Genomic DNA, 20,519 nt, shown 5'->3' on the forward strand with positions numbered 1-20,519 from the left:
ATCTAACTCTCTCTCTCTGAGGGAAAAGCACTAATACTACCGAGTGCCTACAGGATGACTGGCACAGCTTTGGCCTTTTCACTGCTATTTAAATCCTAAAATGACCTATGAAAATGGCTATCATTTGCACATTTTAGAGACACGGAAACAGGCTCAGAGAGACTAAGAAATGTGCCCAAAGTGGAAAAGCTAAGCCAACAAAGTTGGTTAATTACCTCCCTGAAATGAAGACCTTCTTTGGTCTACACAGAGGCAGAATGAAGATTAGAGCCATGCAGGCCTGCTTTGGACATACTTACATGTACATCTAAAATAACCCACTGAGCCAGCATCACTCCACGAGGTCACTGTTTGTGAAATAAACACATTACAATGCTTGCCTGACAGTTTAAAGCTGACAAAGAAGCACCGACTCTTTCATATCACATTTGAAAGAACCCGTCACTGTGCTTCTTGACTGAGAACCTGCTGTGTGTTCACTGGAGGGTCAATGAGCTCAAGATTCAACTACAACTGCACCAAAGGAAAGACTCCTGGTTTCTGATTGCCACAGGGCTCCTGCCCTAACCTGTAGTCTGCCGGTAGGAGTGGAGAGGGGCTCGTTGGGTTGGGGCATCCACAGGGCAGTAAGGTCTCAGTGGGTACTTACCCCGCCCTCGGCAGTGGGGACGGTGCGGCAGGGGATGGCGGCTTGCACTCCCAGACCCCGCTGTTCCGACCTGCACAAACACACATGGGTCAATCCCAGATCCTGAACCTGAGGTTGGCCGTCTCAGTGGTGACCTGAGCCTTCCCGGGTGCTCAGAAACCCACATTCAGTTCACGTTGTTTTCAGTTAAGCTCATACAGTAGCTAGAGGGTAGGTGCTGGGGGACTGCTGTGGGCAAGGTGATATCACATTTAAAGCATGTCCATGACGATTCAGGATCAACTTCCCTCTCTCCTACCTGAAGACGGAAGTCAGGCAATCATTCTGGGGGGTGGAGGCAAAGGAGTAAGGGAGAGTCATGGTGGATGTTGCTGCTGGGGCGGGGGCAAAGGGCAGGCCTGGCGCAGGGAGCCCAGCACCTGGACATAACTGTTGGCTGTCTCGTCCTCCTCTCAGCCAGGTGTTAGCCTGCCTGGGCCGAAAGGCTCCTGATGGGCTCTTTGTTGAATGAGTGCCTCACTGGGAACCAATACACGTCACAGTGCAGGGGACACAGGTTCCACACAGGCTGGCCACACTGCCCTCAGGATGTATTGCTTAAGTTTGTGGGATAACACGGCAGCACGGCCTAGCAGCTAAAGTCCTGGCCTTGAACGCGCCAGGATCCCATATGAGTGCCAGTTCTAATCCCAGCAGCCCCGCTTCCCATCCAGCTTCCTGCTTGTGGCCTGGGAAAGCAGTTGAGGACGGCGCAAAGCTTTGGGACCCTGCACCTGCATGGGAGACCTGGAAGAGGTTCCAGGTTCCTGGCTTTGGATTGGCATAGCACGGGCTGTTGCGGTAACTTGGGGAGTGAATCATCGGACGGAAGATCTTCCTCTCTGTCTCTCCTCTTCTCCGTATATCTGACTTTGTAATAAAAATAAATAAGTCTTAAAAAAATAGTTTGTGGGATAAGCAAATTGCAGTGACAGGCAATTGGCAAGAGCTGTGAGAACCAGCCTCTGCTAAGTGCTGCAGGGTGCTACAGGAGAAGCAGCAGAGGCCGCCATTGGGGTCCACCGTGTTTCTCTATGGGCAGTCCTGGTGTCAGCTCACCTTCCCCAGTCCACCAGGCAGGGCAGCAACTGGGTCTGGCTGGGCCCACCCACTGCAGTGCTCCCTGGCACCCAGGCAGCAAAGCCCTGCAGGGGATTTTTACAAATATGTTGGAAAAGAGACTATATTGGGAGATCTTGTGGTTCATTCGGCAATAAACAGAGGTGCCATCCAGATACGCAGTGTGAATCTGACTGCATTTAACTGGCTCTGCACCCAATTGGCAGCTTCAGACTGACAGGGGATACTCATGGATTTTGATGGGAAATCTGTGGGAAGAGAAAGAAGCTTGTCTCAAAAAGAAGGAAGTGGAAGAAGGCCTAAGGCAGAAATCCCCCCAAGCCTTTCTCTTTCCTTAAATGCTCCAGGCTCATCTGCCGGACTGTTTTACCTTTGTGACACCTGTTGACTGACTTTTCCACCAAGCTTCCCTTTTCCCCATGTCCCCAGGCAGTATTTGAATGTAAAAGCATTATGCTAAGTGAAAGGAACTAGGTATAAAAAATACTGCACTTAGTGTTTTTCTTTCTATACACAATGCCCAGAAAAGCGAATCTATAGTGACAGAAAGCAGAGCAGACCGGCGGCTGCCCTGAGCTGGCAGTGGGAATGGCACTGATCACCGATGGGCCTGAGGGGTCATCTGGAGGTAGGGTGGTGGGCATGGACATTTTCAAAAACTGGATTGTGGTGTTGGTTACATAACACATCACTAAGTGGAATGCTTTACGAAAGTCATTGAATTGTACACATGAGACGGTTGAGTTTCGTGATGTCTGAGTTAAACTCCTAAGGAGCTCAGTGAATCTGACTGTGGTTGTCTTTGTGTTACTGTCCTATGATCAACCATTGCAGTGTGCTGGGTGCCTCTACTGTGCCCTCCTAAGCCTTATAGGGAACAAACTAAAGCTGGGAGAAGTGAACTGGCAAGGCAGGGGCTGGGCCCAACTCAAGGCTCTGATTAAGGCCCCGGCACGCACTTTCCTCATCATGTTCTCTGGGATTAGATTTTCTTATTTCTCTTAACATTATTTTCTGGTTCAGATAAGATTTCCTTAGCAAATGCTGCTAATGCTAATGTATAGTGACGTTAGATTAATAACAAATGAATGAGCAATTCGATGGACCAATGCCCTCACAGTGGAGCCATGTGACTCTCAAAATGCAATCAGTGTGTGGGGAGTCATTGACCCTCCCAACAAACTGATCCAGCCAGCATGCCACAGCCACCCCGAGCCAGGCCCTGGTACCATAGCTGTGAAGGAAACACAAAGCAGAGAGACCTACTGGACAGACTGAACCTTCAAAAGCCGCTGGCTAGGGCGTGGGCAAATTACCACAGAAGTGCACATCACAAGGCTCTCCCCCTCTGTGGGGTCAGGTAAAGCCTCCAGAGCAAGTGCTGTTAAAAGCATGGTCAGCGAGGAGCTTACAAGGCACTTAGGGGTTTGATTCTGAGCTACAAAGTCATTAGGGAACAGATGTAGGCTAAGTATAGGTAGGAAGAGACTTCAGCCGAGGAGAACTCTTAGAGAGCTATAGAAACCAGTAGAGGCTTCCTGGAGGTGGAGGTGCTAACCTGGACCTTGAAGGAAAGGCAGGATTTTTTGCCATACAAGCCAGAACAAACACCAAGAAACAGAGCTCATGAAATATAGGCTGATGCCAGGTCTGGGTATGTTTTAGGAAAATGAGGTCCTGGGATAGAGAAAGCAGTTTTATTTTACATGCAAACACCAGAAATTATTAAAGTTTTTTTTTAAAGGAAAACATTTATTTATTTGAAAGGCAGAATTACATAGAGAGGAAGAAAGAGTCAGAGAGAGAGAGGTAGAGAGAAAGAGATTTTTCCCTCTTCTGGTTCACTCCCCAAATGGCCACAGCAGCTGGAGCTGGGCCTGTCTGAAACCAGGAGCCAGGAGCTTCTGAGTCTCCCATGTGTGTACAAGGGCTGTTGGGCCACCCTGCAGCTTTCTCAGGCTCAATAGCAGGGAGCTGATTTAGAAGTGGCATAACTGGGACTTAAACTGGTGCCCATATGGGATGCTGGCCTTGCATGCAATAGCTTTACTTGCTACGGTACAGCACTGGTCCCCTATTAAAGTATTTTTGTAAAGGAGAATTTAGGTCTTTTTTTTTCTTAAAAGGTTTTTTGTTTTGGGAAACGCCACAATGGTTAGTAGAGACACTGCTTAGGATGCCTACATTTTGGTCCTGGCTGTACTGCTGATTCCCACTTCTTGCTTATGCATACCCTGGGAGGCAGCAGATGATAGCTCAAGTCTTTGGACCCCTGCCATCCACATGGGAGACCCAAATGGAGTCCCAGGCTCCTGGCTTCAGCCTGGCCCAGCCTCAGCTATTGGAAGATTTCACTCCTACGATGTCCAAAAAAGAGCTGAGGGCTGTAAGTTGAACCCTGGGAATCCCTTGGGAAAAGCAATACAGAAAAACCAGCAAAGCGCACAGTGGAGAGAGGGTGGGAAACGGAGACAGGACCAGGTCAGTGGGGGTGCCTAAAAGGCTGGAGATGAGGGTCCCACCTGATAGTGGATCGAGGTGGAGACAGCCTTCTGTTTCTTTTGTTAAAAAGAAAAATCTGAAAATTCAAGGGACTATTCTGCTATGTTGGGTCTCAGTTGTTCATCTTATTTGGAATGGAGGAAAAAGCAAACCACAACTGGCAAATACTTTACCTGGAGCTGTTCCCGGAGGAGAGGAGGATGGCTTTGAGGAGCTGTTGGGCTTGGTCGATCTGTTCACCATGGGAGCTTGAATACACAGATGGATGCACATGAGTACACATTACAGCACAGTCTACAGACACCTGCCACTGAGGAGAGTCCAGCTGGGGCGTGTGGGGAGAATGGCGGACGCCTCTATGGAGCATATGTACCATTACAAGAAGTCCTCTCCAAAGAAACACCGTGAGAGTGGCTAGGTTAATGATTGCAGGAATAGTCACATGACTTTATGACAGAGGTCAACTCTAGCACGGGTTTCTGCTGGCCAAACTAGAGGTCTAATAGATAGAAATGTTTCTCTCTCTCTCTCTCTCTCTCTCTCTCTCTTTTCCAATTAGGATATGACTTTTGAGCCTAGAAGTGCATGGCCCATTTCTTCTGCCACATGCAGTGTATATGGTTCCCTAGGATTCTGTGGGGGTAAGGGAGGAAGGATCTGTTGTATTATGGTAATGGGTGGGTGGGGGTTAAGGTAGGGCTGATGATCAGCCGCTGGAGATCTTTCAGGTGGACAGGGTGGGTTGGTTCATGGTGGCAGAGGAGAAACTGAGCCCCGCTGCCTCATGATCACCTGAAGAAGTGTCCCCTGGACAGGATCATGTTATCCATGGCAACGCTGTCCAGAGCAAACATCTACTGTTTCCTGGCCCAGCCTGGGGACCTGTGGCACTGGCTTTTCAGAGCCTCTGTTGGTGAAAGCATTTGCCATCCCATGAAGGGTTTACCAAGGGATTGCTTCTTGCAGGTCCCAAGGTTCCACTGGGTGGAAAGAGTCAGGACACCACCATATTTCAACCATATTACGACTTCCAGTCATCTGAAGCAATTGTTCTTGGGACAATACTTCAAATGCTAAGGTCAAGCTTGTGATTTTTGTATTAGCTTTTATAAGAAATTTATTCTAAGCCAGGGCAGCTGGAGATAGTCGCACAGGTGCTTGTTCATTCGAAAAGCTGTGTAGAGTCACAGAGTAGAAGAAACAGGAAGAAGGGGGAAGCTGAGACACAGGGGTGGGTCTTTGCTTGACCAGCCCAGAGGACACACGCTGTGGCCACAAAGGAAAGAGGCCTGGGTGCTGTCAATTTGGAGTCCCCTTACTGCTTACCTCCAAATAACCCAACATGTCCAGACCAACTGTGAGTTTTCGAGGGCTTTGATGACAAGTTCTTACCTTTCTCCAATGGAGGTGAACTGCTGTCTGTGGGCTGAATGTAGTTTTCATCATTGTCTTCAAGAGGAATCACATAATCAGCCTAAGAGAAGCATAGAAGTGAATGAGCAAATGCTGAGTGTTCAGATTTGCATCTAAGAGGGGGTGGCTTTTAAAAAGGCTTTATTGAGATAGAATTCATACTCTGTAAGTTTCCGCTGTGTAAAACAGTTTGCTGGCTTTTGTTATTCAAAGATGTACAGCCATCACAATTTCATTTTAGAATAATTTATCCCCCCTCAAAAGGAAGCTTGCAGCTACTACTGACTCCCCATCACCTGCTCCCTGACTAGTTAACCGCTAATCTACTTTCTGTCTGGGTTTGAATTGAAATTGACTCACCCAATAGCCACGGCTGAAATGAGGCTGACTCCATCAGCCCTGAATTACAGGGATGTCATGTGCCTGTGGTAATCCTGCAGGATCCTCTGGTCCCTTGGCTCCCTCTTTCTGGGTTCTCGAATAGCCAGAGTGATGTTGTCATAGCCCAGCTTCCCTTCTAGGAGAGCCCCACCCCCCGGAGGCATGGCCTATAAAGCCTGAAGCCAGCAAAGCCCTCAAGTACCTTCTATCTGAACACAGAATGCTGGCCTTGCCACTCAACAGTAATACTCAAACCAGCACAGGAAGTTAGAAGCACTATGCCCCAACCAAAGCTTACTGAGCCTACTTCACCACTTCAGAATCTCTGTACTTTTTTCTGAATTCTCAGATTTGCACATTTTGTTCTGCAGGCACTGATTATAATAAATTTTGTTTTATACACAATATCTAAAATCTGATCTGTATAGAGTAATGATATTTTCAGAATGGAGACATTTCTAATCCAGAGTGAGGGGTCTCCATGCATCGGGGGGAGGGGCGGACACTAGCAGAGGTAGAGCAGGAGCGTTGTCACATGGCTCCCCTACTTTGAGGCCACGGACAGCCCAGGGTGGCCAGGTCTTAAGTTTTTAGGAGAAAAAAGAAAACTGAGTTTTAAATAATCTAGACTGTGTCAGAAAAAAACCCAATATACATCTAGCCGCTTTTGTGTGTCAGGCACTGTATGTAGTGTTATATATGTGCTCTTTTATTCATTCTTCAAAATAACTAAAAGAGGTAAACAAACAGGTTGTTCATCCTGCCTGAAATTGCAAAGCCAGAAGACACACAGCAGGGATTTGGGTCAAGAAGCTGCTCGGGTTCTGTCCTGCTGGGATACAAGTCATACTAAGGTGGCTCTTAAGATTATTTCATAACAGGTACATAAACCTAGGTTTAACCATCTAAGGCATTAGAAGCGATTTCTTACAGAAGCTGTAATTAGGTTATATCTGGTGATAGGTAAGAGTTGCACTTTTTGTTTCTTTGTTTTTACTTAGGAGGCAGAGAAACAGAGGCAGACAGAACTATTCATTGCTTCACTGCAACATCTGGGAGTGCGTCGTGAAGCCAGGAGCTGGGAATTTAATCTAGGTCTCCCATTTAAGAGGCAGGGAACCGACAATGGAAAGCAGTGCTGCCACTTCCCAGGGTGTGTACTGAGAGGGAGCTGGATCCAGGAGCAGAGGAAGGACTTGGAGTGTGTGGCATCTAATCTATTGTGCCAAGTGACTGTGCCTTTACTGTTACTGTATTCTTCAAATTCCCTGACATGGAGGATTGTCCTAATGGTGATGCCAGGAGGTTTATCTTGGCACTTATTTCAAATGCGAGTGCCTCTGGTTGCATACCTCAACAGCCTTCATCATTCTGCATAACAGGCTGAATGAGTTTTCCTGTTCATTTTCAACTGGGAATAGTTTCAGAGGGAAGGCGACTCACATAAGTGAGGTATGGGTAGAGGGATGTCTGATGAGATGACCACCAAGATAACCTGGAAAGATGGGTCTTGATGCACCCAGTGGATGGGGTGAGGGGTGTGAGAAGAGCTGTGGGGGGAGCGGGAGGGTCGGCTCATCTCTGCTTATGCAGGTTTCCAGATCAACCTCACCATTGTTCTCCCACTCAGCCCTCCTTGTCTGTGAAGAGGGAAGTGGAGGAGCTAAGAGGAGAGGGTGACATCCCAGACAATAGAAAATGGTGACAGTAAGGCTAGGTCTTCTGACACATGTCCATAACCTAACCTTTGCCATAGCCTTGGGTTAGTGAGATCACGAGATGGTATCTCATTCCAGGACGAAACCTTGCTTTTCTTTTATAGCTCAGGCAGTAAGCTGATTGACCCAAATTGTTTTCTGTAAATAAAACTGGAAGAACCTGTTTGCCTGCTTCTGTTTGCTACTAGGTGGAATGCTTTCTTACTGATTGGATAAAGTGTGTGTCTGCCTCTGACTCATTTCTGGAATAGATTCAGTCAACTCGCAACAGAGGAGTGAGGTCAAGACAGGGCAGAGAAGCACGGGAGAGCAAAGTTATAGAAAGACCATCTTAGGGAGAAAAGCTCACAGACACCATAGGCCAGAAGAGGAGGGGTAAGCAAGGACATGGGCTGGCCTCAGTATCATACCACATACCTCTAGCAAAGGCAAATGTTGAGATGACATCATACAGGCAACCTTTAGAGAACACAAAATGCTTATGGAATAACATGAGGGATTGGGAAGGGGCAGCTGACAGGGGGTAGGGCCTGAAAGAGGGAACACCTGCCATGGGCCGGGTTACTCTACCAGCTTTCCTCCCACCCCTTGCCTCTGTGCCCCTGAGCATCCTGGAAAAGCCCCTGTCCGGACTTACCTCGTCCTCAAGGTCTCTGGGCCTGGGAGGGACCTGTGGCTTCTGTAGAGCAGTCAGGGCTGGCAAAGTGGAAGCTAGTCTCGCTTTCGCCAAAGGCCAGTTGGTCTTACTTGGGAGCGTCTTGCTGAGGGGTGGGGACTGCCTCTGGCTCGATCGGTTGTCTAGAAAGGAACAAACATGAAAACTCAACCTCAAAGAAGCAAGGATGGGCGAATGTTTGATCTAGTGCTTGGGTAGCCACATGGCATGTCCACACTCCATGCTGGAGGGTCTGAGGTCAGTTTCCTGCTAGTGTAGACCCTAGGAGGCAACAGAACATTGGGCTCTAGTCACTGGTTCCTGCCTTCTGTGTGGGAGGCTTGCACTGAGTTCTTGGCCCCTGACTTCAGCCTAGCCAGGCCCAGCATGTGCAGCAGGCATTTGGGAAGTGGTTGGGAGCTCTCTTGCACTTGTGCTCTCTCTCTGCCTCATAAACAAACAAATGATGGAAAACTCTGGCTCATCCCACTGAAATCTTCAAAGTACAGAAGTACTAGCAGCTCTATAGCCACAAATAACCAGGATATTCCTTGAAAAAATTCATTTTTGGATTTGCCAAATATCTTACCACGCCATGATAAGCTGGAGAACATCTTTTTCTAAACTTCTGCATGTGTGATACTGGCACAGCTGCTGTCCAGCCTCACCAAGCACAATGTATGGAAGCAGGGTGGTGGTCTGGGGCACTCCTGGATGGTTTGCTCTGCTCAGTGAAACCCTTGAAGGCAGTATGATTCTCTAGCCTGCTAATACATTAGAACCACCAGGCTGTGAAGCAGGCATGGCTAAAACACACCAAGGCCAGAGCCCCATCTGAGACCTACTGTGTATGAATTTCTAAAGAGGGACCTGTCATCACAGGTTAAAAAGCCCTCCATGTCCTCTTAAGGAGTGTCCAGGCTGCTGACCCCTCCTGTAGCTCCATCCACCTGTTCGGCCATGATTTCCCGCAATCCATGGAGAATCCGGGAGACTCCCCGGGCCCAAGGACCATCATTCTAAGTAGGTATCAGGAAGGGGAGCTCTGGCTCTGAAACCAAATGGATCTGAGTTTTGTCCCCTCCTCTGCCACTCAAGCTGTGACCTTTTGGGCCAGTTACAGAACTTTTCTGAGACTGACGGTCCTCACTTTAACATGAGGACAGAAATGTCCACTTCAGACAGTTAACTGTGGGGACTAGAACAGCAGCAATGGAAGCAGTAGGTACAGTGGGCCAGACTAATGCGTAGAACTAATGTCACTTAGGTCACAGGCTGCAGGCTTAGGCAGCATGGGGTCTACCAGCTGGTTCTGTGAGTTGAGCACACACAGCTTAGGGAACTCTTAGGCTGGGCCGAACCTGGTGTTTCCCACCCTGCCCATGGCACAGTGGTGCACTCTGGCCTTGGGATTGTGCTACCAGCTCCCAGCTGCCTCCTCCTGTGGTGACCATGCCCTTGCCAGCTTTAGGCAGCTGTGTCTTCCTTGCTGGGTATGTGCGCATTGGGTTAGCAGCGACGTTGTGCTTCCTTGGAAGCCTTTCTCAGGATCTGAGAGTTGTGCCGAGGCCCTGGGGCATCCCCTGTGCTGTGCCGATAGCTCACTTGGGTGTCTCTGCAGCCCTTTTAGTTTACCGAGATTTCTGAGATTTCTGCCCATGAGAAGTAGTGAACCCTAGTTACAGGCTTTGAAGACCACGTCCCTGAATGAGCCATGTAACTATCTTGAGTTGCTGTCTTCTGGCCTGAGAAATGGGCCTATCACAGCTACTTCCTTCCCAGCATTGCTGCAATTGTAAGAGGCCGTTACAGGAAAACATGGGCAGTGCCTACGGCAGAGTGGTGAAGGGCTCCTGTGGTGGGGGCAGGTGCCCATCTCCCAACGCAGCCGCACGCTGTGCTTAGGGCGTTGGTGCAGTCCGTGCCTCAGAGTGACTCTTTCTTCCTTAGTCAAGTGGGGATGAATCCTTCTTTCACAAGACTGCCTGGAGGCCGTGACTGTAATGCACTCAGGTGGAAGCTAGGAAGTCTCAGCTCGCTGCTCAACACTTAGCATTAGCACAGTCAGGTACACAGGAGGTGGAAGCGACCGACCGGCAACACCCAGCATCCTGTAAGGAGGCAGTGAGTGGCAGCAAGTTCTTCCCTGGGAGGAATGCTCTGTGCAGACACCAGCATCACGGAGACCCACATGCCCATACTTCTCCTCCTTGAGGGCCCTTGACACCTGCCAAACTGGCACACAGGCTTCTTTTGGATGGACATGAAAGGGCACATGTAGCCCTTGAGTCCAGACCCAACCTGTGTCCATTTAATGAATGAGGTTAATGTTAAGCTCAGAGTCCCTCACTTGCACCCCTCAGCTGCAGGTAAAAACCCAATCTGGACTCCACCTGGGGGAGGTAGCGCAACAGAGAAGGGATGTTAAGTTGACCCTGGCATCCTTGAAGGTCACTGCAATTCTGTAAGGACTTCTTACAGGAAATTCCAGAACCTTGTATGCAGGAGGCCTTAGAGAAGTGAGGACTCATGGCTGGGTGGATTTCTCATGGGACCACACAGGCTGGAGAGGTGGGGAGCAATCCCCAGCTGCACTCCTTTCATTTGTCTTTGCCTGTTTCCAACAATCCTAGTTTTAGGAGTAGGGAGAGGAAAAGCATTGCAGCTTAGGCACACTCAGCTGTGAGTTGGGGCCCAGCTGACCTGCTGGCAGGTGGGGAGTGCCCACCACCTGTGCTTGCAGCCCACACCATCCAACCAGCAGGAAAGGCCAAATGCCCAGGGTCTGTGGGTGGCCTCACCTACGTACTCGCCCCTGGTGAAGGGCAGGGCTGGGTGAACGGTCCTGGTGTCCTGCTCAGCCGGCGGTGGCTCATAGCTGTCGTCTCCGTTCTCCTCAGCGGGCATCACGTACATCTCTGAGTCCGAGTGCTCGTCTGGGTTCTCATAGTCGCTGTCCTGCAAACGCACACCCCACACTCAGTCAAAGGACAAGTGCTGCCTCCAGAGGTCCCTGGAGTGCTGATGGGGAAGCCAAAGCTAGGACAGGGGCACCTCGCACAGTCAGGCAGTTCTGGGCCAGGAGCACCTCGCACTGTCAGGAGGCTGAGCCAGCCCCCCCGCCTGCATAGCTGAAGGTCTGAAACACCATACACTACCCTGGGAAGTGTGTGAGCTATTGAAAGCCAAGGAGGGCGAAGCTCTGCCCATCCACAGAGCAGCAGAAGGTGTGGGAATCCATTTGGAAAGAGAGAAGCTCTAGTAAGGCACAGCCACCAGTGGATTCCCTTCACTGGTTGTTGAGGGAAGGTGGGCATGCCGGGGAGGGCAGAGCTGCCCAGGGACATGCAGACTCATCATTACTAGTAGCAGTACTAGTTCAGTATTAATATTAAGAAAGCTGACTGCCACATGCAGTGCCTCACTTGGATGCATCTGGAGTCTTGGAAGTTTCCACCAGGCGAAGGGGAGCCGGGAGCAGCTATTCGTATATCCTTGCCCAGGAGGGAAGGTTGTCCTCTGCCACCGAGCGTGCAGCCTCAGGAGGAACACACACGGGGTAGTGAGGCAGGAAGGCGACAGCTGCCCAGCCATCTGGGCCTGCCAGATCTACCTGGTGACCAGAGGGGTGAGAGAGATCACAGCCAGATGGCTCCCGTGGCCTGTAGATACCTTGGAGGACATGAGGTTAGGTGTGTTTCCTCTTTTTAAAAGCAAAGCTGGCTTTGTGGACTTAGAGTCCATTCTCTTTTGTGTTGGTTTTGAATATAAATTTTACTTCGGTCCACGTGAAGGAAGGTACACTGGCATCATCAGAAGTGCCAGCAGCTAAGGGGCACCAAGCTAACCTAAGCTTCCCAGACTCTGGCTTCCTCTGCTCAGAGACAGTCAGAGTGATGGGCTCAGCATGCGTGTTTTCCAGATGTGCTTGTGAACAACTGTTTGGGTTGAATGACCGTGGAGGGCGTATTTGACCTAAAGGGGGCTCCCTGATGCCATCTGCCATGCTATATGGCCCATGTGACGTTCCAGTGGTTGGACAAGACACTTGCTCTTTGGCCGGTCTTTCGTTTGCGATTTAATAACAGATTCCATGAGGCGATTCCAGAGGATTCTGCAACACAGCTGTCTTTCATCCTGTAAGCCATGGGCACGTGTAAGGGAGAGTAATATGGAGTGGCTTCACTCAGTTTTTTTAGAGCTGGCCAATTGGGATAGCTCATTCCCTCGTCTCTGAGCTCTTAATGTGAGTTTTATCAGTCCCTACCCAATGTGCTCTTTTAAATCTAGCTAGCAGCTCTATTGTCTTCTTTCTCCAGATGTAGACCAACCAGCTCATTTCCTTTGCTGCAGAGTGGCCCGGTGCGTTTGGCGTGGGGCACCAGCAGGGGGTGCAGTTGCAGCACCCAGGGAACCAGCAGAGAGGTGACCTTGAACACTCATTTGTCTTTTTTCTTTTCTAATGTTGAAAAAAAAAGAACTGCTGTCTCCTAGGACACCATATACTCCTCCAGCTTGCATACACAGCCGGGACCCTAGTCCTAGGTTCTTATGTTACTGGTCAATTAAGTCACCAAGTGATGGTGGATACATTATTTGCACTCGTCCTCAGTTTCCTGATCTGTGAAATGGGTATGTGGTTGCCTGTGTGGGATATTGTTGAATTCTTTCCAGATCTGAAACTCACACATGGAAGCAACCTAACATCTGGATGAATTTGATCCACAAGGGGAATAGCCATGGTGAAGAGAAGTTTTTAAATTTCTTGTCCAAGACAAAAGTGGCTGCAGAGCACCTCTGTGTTGCAGAGCTACTTTGGGGAGCTTGGCAGTTCTTTCTGAGACTCTGCCTCCAGGGGCATCATGTCCTGGTCCCCCTTGCTCTTTGTGGGCCCCCAGGTCTATGCTAATGTTCTAACACTTCTGAGAGCTGAAGGCCTGGGCTTGAATGTTGGACCTGCAGGTAGCTGCCTTCCCATGCTTGGTTTCTGAACTGATGTGCCAGCTGGTTAGTTAGGACTGGGATGGGTCATGGGCGAGGGGAGGGCAGAAGCATTAATCAACAGATGTGGAAATGCTTACACATCTTCACATCTTTCTAGATCCTAGGACCAAAGCAACTATGACAATGTCCCTCAGGGGAACAAGTATGGTGTGGCGTGTGATGGTCTTGGCCTGGCCCGACTGCTGGCCACGCCAGCCATTGTGATTGGGGGCCTTTTGGTCTCTCGCGCCCCTGGGACATGCAGCTGACATCAGCGTGTTCTTCAGACCCAAGCTCCTTCAGAAGTCTCCCCTGGACCCTCCCAACCCTCTACCCACCCAGTTACTGGAGCCAACACTCACAAAGTCGTCTGACCACTGCTCCTCTTCGTCAGCAGGGCTCTCTGAAACAGGGGGTGGGGAACAGAAGGAACAGGCATAAGTGTCCAAACTCTTGCACCTGCTCTGTCTTCCTCTGGGCCTCCTGATGCAGCTTCTTTGGCCTTGAACAATTTTTAGAGTCGTTTATCCATTCACTTTTATCTCCTTTTGCTTCCTATTTAATTTTCAAAGCATAAAGAGAAGGCCCAGTGAGGTGAGCAGTGGTGCACCTGACCTGAGTCTATCTTTGTTAAAAGGACATTTCCAGTGCTGGATAGATAACCCAGCTGGACACTGCACATCACGTGGCTTCTTTCCTTTGAAACAGAACATGGGTCTGAACAGGGAGTCAGAGAGATATAACCCTACATTTTTGGGGCCTCTGTTTCCAGATCCATAAAGAAAGAGGTCAGGGATGGGTGTGCTGGCTCAATTGGCTAATCCTACATCTGCAGGTGCTGGCAGCCTATATGGGTGCCAAGTTCATGTCCTGGTTCTACTTTCCTTCTTATTCCCTGCTTATGGTCTGCAAAAGCAGTGGAGGATGCCCCAAAGTTTGGGGACCCTGTACCTGAGTGGGAGACCTGGAAGATGCTCCTGGCTCCTAGTTCCTGGCTTCAGATTGGCTCAGTGGCCATTTGGGAAGTGAAGATCTTTTTCCTTCTCCTTCTTTCTGCAAATCTGCCTTTCCATTAAAAACAGATCTAGGAAAAAAAAAAAGAGGCTAACTCCTATGATTGTCTTAGGCTCTGCTGGTGATGTTTTTGGTAAGGACATTCTTTCCCGCAGTGCCTTACTGCTTGCCGGGGAATCTCATCAGAGCTTCTTCAAACCCTTGCAGGAAGCAGCCCTAGGCAGATGAGTCACCCACTAAGGTCGGAGAGTAAATGGCAGAGCCAGGAGTCAACCCAACAGCTTGACTTGAAAGCTGAGACTCTGAGCCCTGGCTGAGCTCGGGGCAGGCCCCTGCCAGACCTCTGCCAGGGATCCAGGAAGTAGATGTGACAGGGTGTGGCCCTATGTGGTTCAGGGGCCAGGAGAATGAAACAGCTCAGCGCTGGCTCATCATGAGTGCCCGAAGGAATGGTTGCTCCTTGTCCTTGCAAGCATTTACAGAGTGGAAGCTTTTATTCTTTCTCCTATCCCCTGACCTTAGGATTCAATGGGATGCACTCTGCTGGGCAGGAAATCAATGGCTACAGCCCCACCGGGCACAGCAGCTGCAATAAAACTCATTCCCTGCCTGTCCTGCTGCACCCAGTGGATGGCTCCTGGACTCCCTGGGACCCCAGCAGCATCTCTCAGCACCATTTCTGTCTTTGCACAGTGGATTGCAGACTCCTGCTCTGCACAGACCCCAAGGAAGGAACCATAGGGGAAGACAGCAGGGCTTAGGGTCAGGGTGGCCACATTTAGACAGGGGTAGCAGCAACCTTGTGTTCTGGGGGAACAAGACCTGCTAAGGATTCGATGGGATGCACTCTTAGTGTGGGTCAAACTTTGACACCAGCTGAGAAATGTGTTGTCCTTGGGTTCACTGACACAGGGTACTGCAGCATGGTGTGATCATGGGAGTTTGTCAAGAAAGGAATGGGGTGAGGAAAACTCCTTCTCCGGGCAGTTCCCTGGCACGGCAGGGAACGAGTTTCCAGGACCATCCCGGGGCAAGCGAGGCCTGCCCATGTCAGCCACTCAAACAGAAACCTTTCAAGTGCTCACTGAACACTCCCTGGCCCCACTAACTGCTGATCCTCGTGTCTCCCCCTAACCCTCACTTGGAAGCCGGCTGCAGGAGCCACCTCACCAACTGCCCCGTCTGCCTCTTTCCTCTGCAGTCCTCTGTTCCACCGTTTCTAGCATTCCCTTATGATAAGGCATTGCATCACATGGTCCCCTTCCTCAATAGGCATAAGTGGCTCCCAAAGGATGAACTGGGGCTCCTTGTCCACACCTGCAGATGCCCCCCATGCTCCTGCTGACCCCTCCATTGCTGCCCTGCTGCAGTCCGCCACGCCCACTCACAGTGATGTGACAGGACTTGCTTCCTGCCTCATGACGTTTCAGGAATCAGGCCAGTCCCCAGCCCATTCCTCTTCATCCTTGCATCTGTAATCCTTGCATTAGCAAAAGTATGAGCTAATAAATGGGTTCCACAAGTGAAAGTTCAGACAATTAGGAATTCTGCTTGCTGACTACATCCTGTGTGCTGGGTGCCAGACTGCGTTGTAAACGCCATTTATATATCCTTACAACAGAACACTGACCAGGGCGATCACCAGCTCTGTTTTACAGGGAAGGAAATGGCCTGAGAGAGGTTGCAAAATCTGCTATGTATGGGCCTGGGCCAGAGGCCGGGCTGCCCTGCTGCCACTGAGCTTTCACGAGGCCCTTGCCTGGGCAGTCAGGTGGAACCAGGCCAAGGAGAACGTGCAGTGCAGGCAGCCTGGTACCAGGAGGTCAGGCAGAGGCAGGTCCTGTCTGAGGCTGCAGGACAGTGACCCCCACCCGCGGCAGCACTCATCCTCTGGCCTGAGGGTCCCTCCCAGTGTCAGACTCATAAAGCCACAGAGTTGCAGGTTATTGTCCAGGCTGGAAGGCATGACAGTCCAAAGGACTGGCTGGTTTTCAGTCTCTTGGGGAGTCTTCCAAAGAGTATAGCTGGCGGCTTTAGAACCAGGAGCTAGAGGTACAAATCCCACCTTTGATCTTTACTAGCCACTTGATGTTGGGCCAATATTATCGTTTCCAGTTCATTTCCCTCACTTGTGAATCAAGGCAAAGAAGTGTGCCTGTCTCATGTTTTTTTTTTTTCTGAGAGTCATGTGACCTACTAGGCACACATGTGGATGGCTGAGCCATATCATCTTAAGGAGGGGGGTGTTCAAGTTAAGATTGTCCCAGGTGCTTTAATTTTGGGTGGGCCCGTCAGGCCTCCATGCCAAGGGAACACTTTCTACTTGTTGTTTGCCTTGCTTGAGAGCCACGCTCCATTTTCCGTGTTGTAATCCCACACCCTGCAGTGGGGCACCCTCTGCCTTCAGTTGGCTTGAGCTTTGAGCAGTTCTCCCTGGCTTGTGAGCACAGCACCGGGCCCTGGGAGACAGCTCCCCTTCTGTGAGGAGGGCCACGGACCCCATCTCAGGGTCTGCTCCAAGCCAGCACACCCTGGGGGCTGTGCTTCAGAATGCTGGTCCTGCCCTGCCCGGGGTCTGTCCTCTGTTCCTCAGGACACTTTAACCTGGATCTGTCTCAGAGTTTGAGAGAACCTGTGAGGAGTACTTAGGAGGACAGCAAGGGCCCAGGGAGTGTTGGCTGTTCTGCCTCACCCACACTCAGCAGGGCGAGGAACAAAGCCATCCTAAGTTTACACAACATTTGGAGGACAAAGCCAGCAGTGTGCCCCAGGCCTCAAGGACTCCAGACTCCAAAGTCCCACCTCTTCTCTGAAACCAGACTGTGTGCGGGAAGTAAAAGACCTAGAGGTAGAAGGACGGTGGCCACCACTACGCAGAGGGCCAGTCAGGGCCTCTAACAGCACCTGGGACAGGCAGGCTCCCACTCGTGGGGTCATTGCCAGGTGCTGGGGAAGTTCGGAGGAAGTGTGCTCTGTGGGAGAGGTTGCTGGCAGCTGTGTTGGTTAGCTGTGGCCTGAAGAGTGAAGAGGATTCATAGAGGGCACTGTCCTTGTTGCTCAGAGAGGGCCTGTGTGCAAGTCCCAGAAGCAGCGTGTAACTAACAGGCAGGAGACAGGTGCGCCCAGAACCACCGCACCACACTGAGAGGTCACGGGATTGTCCTCTGGGGATCAAAGCAGCTACAAGTGCTGCTGGTCCAGGAGCTCCAGCCAGGGACAAGCAGGGAGTCTTGGGAGGGTCAGGATGAATGCAGGGCTGGGGCACAGCTCCATGTTGCGGCCTCTGACACACAGCCTCACTGGTGGTCCTGATCCCGCTCTCAGACCCTGGGCCCTACCAGTTTCTTCCTGCACAGATCTGGTGTCGGCTCACAGAGAACGAGTGGACAGACCACCACGGGACCCAGAGGGGAGGAAAGCAGGAAGGTGAGCCAGCTGTGGTGGTGTGGGGCCGAGGCAAGGAAGGAACAGAAAGCAGAACCACAGCAGCTGTGGGGGAGGTAGCGGGTGGCCAGTCCCATGGGGAAGAAAGCGGGGCAGCTGGGAGGCGGGGTGCTGGGGACAAGGCTAGGGGCCCAGGATCTGAGTCTCTTAGAGACCTCTGCCTATGTACCCCTTGCCGGGTTTACCAACTGAGGACTGAGTGTACAGTGAAGGGGTCAGGCTCCTCACACCTTGCTGTGTGACTCTAGGCGATCAGTTTGAAAAGTGAGAAGTTTGAATTGGGTTGTCTTCTAGCACCTCCAAAGCTTTAAAATACTCTGCCTCTCTTTCAAATAAATACATACATCTTTAAAATAGCAACAAAAAAACTCAGAATTGCGTTGCCCTTCTTCCTGTATGACCTCAGGGGCCAGAGGACAAAGTGTGGAAGCTGAGCCCTCAGAGGGTCTCCCAGGCCAGGCTGTTGGGCCCAAGGGTGCAAGAGAGGCCCTGCTGAGTCTGACCCATGAGAGGTTTATTGGGGGGACCAGGAGCCTCTGTGACAGCCATGCAGATTCGTTCCCCATCCGCTTCTAGGTCAAACATCAGACTTGAACTGTGCGGGAGACCAACTGCTGGCTCAGGGACCAAAAGCAGCATCTGGAGCAAGCATCCCAGGCTGTGGAACCTTCCAGATCATAGAAAGTGCCCCAGAAATATAAGCAAGGGGACAGGAGGCATGTAAGCCTGAGGCGGCCTCCCCATCTCCTCACTTCCACCCCCTACCCCCTCCTCAATGTGTCTGAGGTGCATTTTCATCATTTGCCAAACAGGGACAATAACATCTGTGTGACATGGCACTCATAGCAGGATTAACGCCACTGAGGCCCTTGAGGTCGTCTGGGGTCAAGAGTTGCTGTGGGGGCTGAACCCTGAGGCTCTGGTATGCAGCTGCTTGGGGACCACAGGGCTCAGGGGAAGCAACTGGGGGAGGTGGCTGGGGCAGAGGGGTGCTAGGAGGGGGTGGAGGAAGCAGCCTGGGGGCACTGAGTGCAGGTGGTGCCCATGGTGGTGGTGCCCAAAGGTACCTTTCCAGAAATTGGGAAGGTGATGGCGTGGCAGGCAGGACGGGCAAGGCCATCATGGAGTTTCAGTGGATTTGTTGGGAAACAGGATGGAGAGGGCAGGGGAGGTTTACGAGCCCTTCAATTCAGGAGAAACAGTGCGGAGTGGGTAGCTGACAGCAAGAATTCTCCGAGTTACTACACATTCAGCACCCCCTGCTCCCTCCCTGGGAGCTCTTGCTAAAATGCAAATTGTCATCCAGGGGTTTCAAGCTAGGGCTAAAATCCTGCAGGCCTCACACGCTCCCTGGAGACCCTGGCGCTGCCAGGCAGGGCTCTACATGTTGACACTGCCAGGCCAAACCCTACACACACCCCAGAAACGCTGGCGCTGTCAGGCTGGGCCCTACTACACTCAGGGCAGCAGAGGCCTGGACCGTCTTTCACCCTCCCCTTGGGTGGCATTTCTGCATTCCAAGAGAGGTGAAGTACAAAAATGAAATAAAAAGTACAGCAACACTGAGACTGTGAAGGGGGTTTTAGGGGAGAACAGGGGTCTTAGCGGGGGAAGCCAGCACTGTTGAGCCTTAAGGAGATGGACACCTGCTGATTCCCCAAGCCAGGCAAGGCTCAGAGAGACACACTTCATCCCAGGGCTCTGGGCTGTGCTGGGTACCAGCTAGCACCCAGAGGGCTTGATGGATGAAGAAGGTACGGTGTCCAAGGTTACACAGCTGGTTAGTGGCCACACATGGACGGTCCTGAATGTAGACACAGGAGTTTGCAATGCCTCCTCAGTGACATGCAGCCATGAGAAGGCTTCAAGGAAAGTGTGACATGAAGAAAATTCCATTTCACAACAATTAGTTGGTGAGGTTGAGAGGGCCACGTGGGATCAGGATTTACTTCTGACAAGGATTTACCACGTGAAATTAGGATTTACAACTGACAAGCAACGATGAGGGTCCTGGCTGCAGCACCGGACATACAGAAGGGAAGACATGTTGGAAAGACACTCGAGAGACACAATCCACGGGATTCCGAGATCAATTTCTTTCTTTGTTTTTTTCTGTTTTTTGATAGAGGATGAGAAAGAGGAGGAACCAGAGAGGATCCCTGGATGTGTGGGCTAGGCCAAAGCACCAAGAAACAAGGCCGCTCCCTGCCTTTCAGTCAAATAGAAATTCCAGGGGGAGGGGAACGCTGGGTGAGGGGATGGACAGGCAGAAGACTGGGGAGGAGGATGAGGGGGCCACCAGGAGAGATGTCTGTCCTGGAGTCCAACACTTGAAGTCATGGAGATTCCTAAGCAGCATCCCCAGTGTGCTTGGGTTCTCTGCGATGTCACATCTTCTGCTACACATTCATCTCCTGGGGCTGCAATGAAGTGTCCCCTCCTCAGGGACCTCTCCTGACCACCCCAGCTGTTCCCTATGCCACTGACTCCCTGGCACTGCACCTGCCCTTGCCCTGCACAGCAAGGACCATGGTTAGTGGATCTCACGTGCTCGCTTGTGGTCTCCTTCCCTGCTTGACTCTTCACCTGTTACGAGACACTTGCAGGCCGGTGACTACTTGGTGCTCCCCACTCTGCATCT

At 51.0% G+C, this 20,519-nt stretch overlaps 1 protein-coding gene across 2 annotated transcripts in view; it reads right to left on the bottom strand.

Moving 5' to 3' along the window:
- BLNK (B cell linker) overlaps positions 1-20,519 on the bottom strand; it is a 61,691-nt gene that overhangs the window by 16,712 nt on the left and 24,460 nt on the right. The window contains exons 4-9 of one of the 2 annotated variants that reach the window (XM_004580257.4): positions 13,783-13,823; positions 11,239-11,395; positions 8,420-8,580; positions 5,663-5,744; positions 4,444-4,518; positions 650-719 (exon numbers count right to left, since the gene is read on the bottom strand). In XM_004580257.4, the coding sequence (XP_004580314.2) occupies positions 650-719; positions 4,444-4,518; positions 5,663-5,744; positions 8,420-8,580; positions 11,239-11,395; positions 13,783-13,823 (586 nt within the window). The remainder of the gene's footprint in view (positions 1-649; positions 720-4,443; positions 4,519-5,662; positions 5,745-8,419; positions 8,581-11,238; positions 11,396-13,782; positions 13,824-20,519) is intronic. The other variant, XM_058671321.1, reaches the window with a different exon arrangement.

The sequence above is a fragment of the Ochotona princeps genome, chromosome 13 (assembly GCF_030435755.1).
Source record: "Ochotona princeps isolate mOchPri1 chromosome 13, mOchPri1.hap1, whole genome shotgun sequence".
NCBI classification, from domain to species: Eukaryota; Metazoa; Chordata; class Mammalia; order Lagomorpha; family Ochotonidae; genus Ochotona; species Ochotona princeps.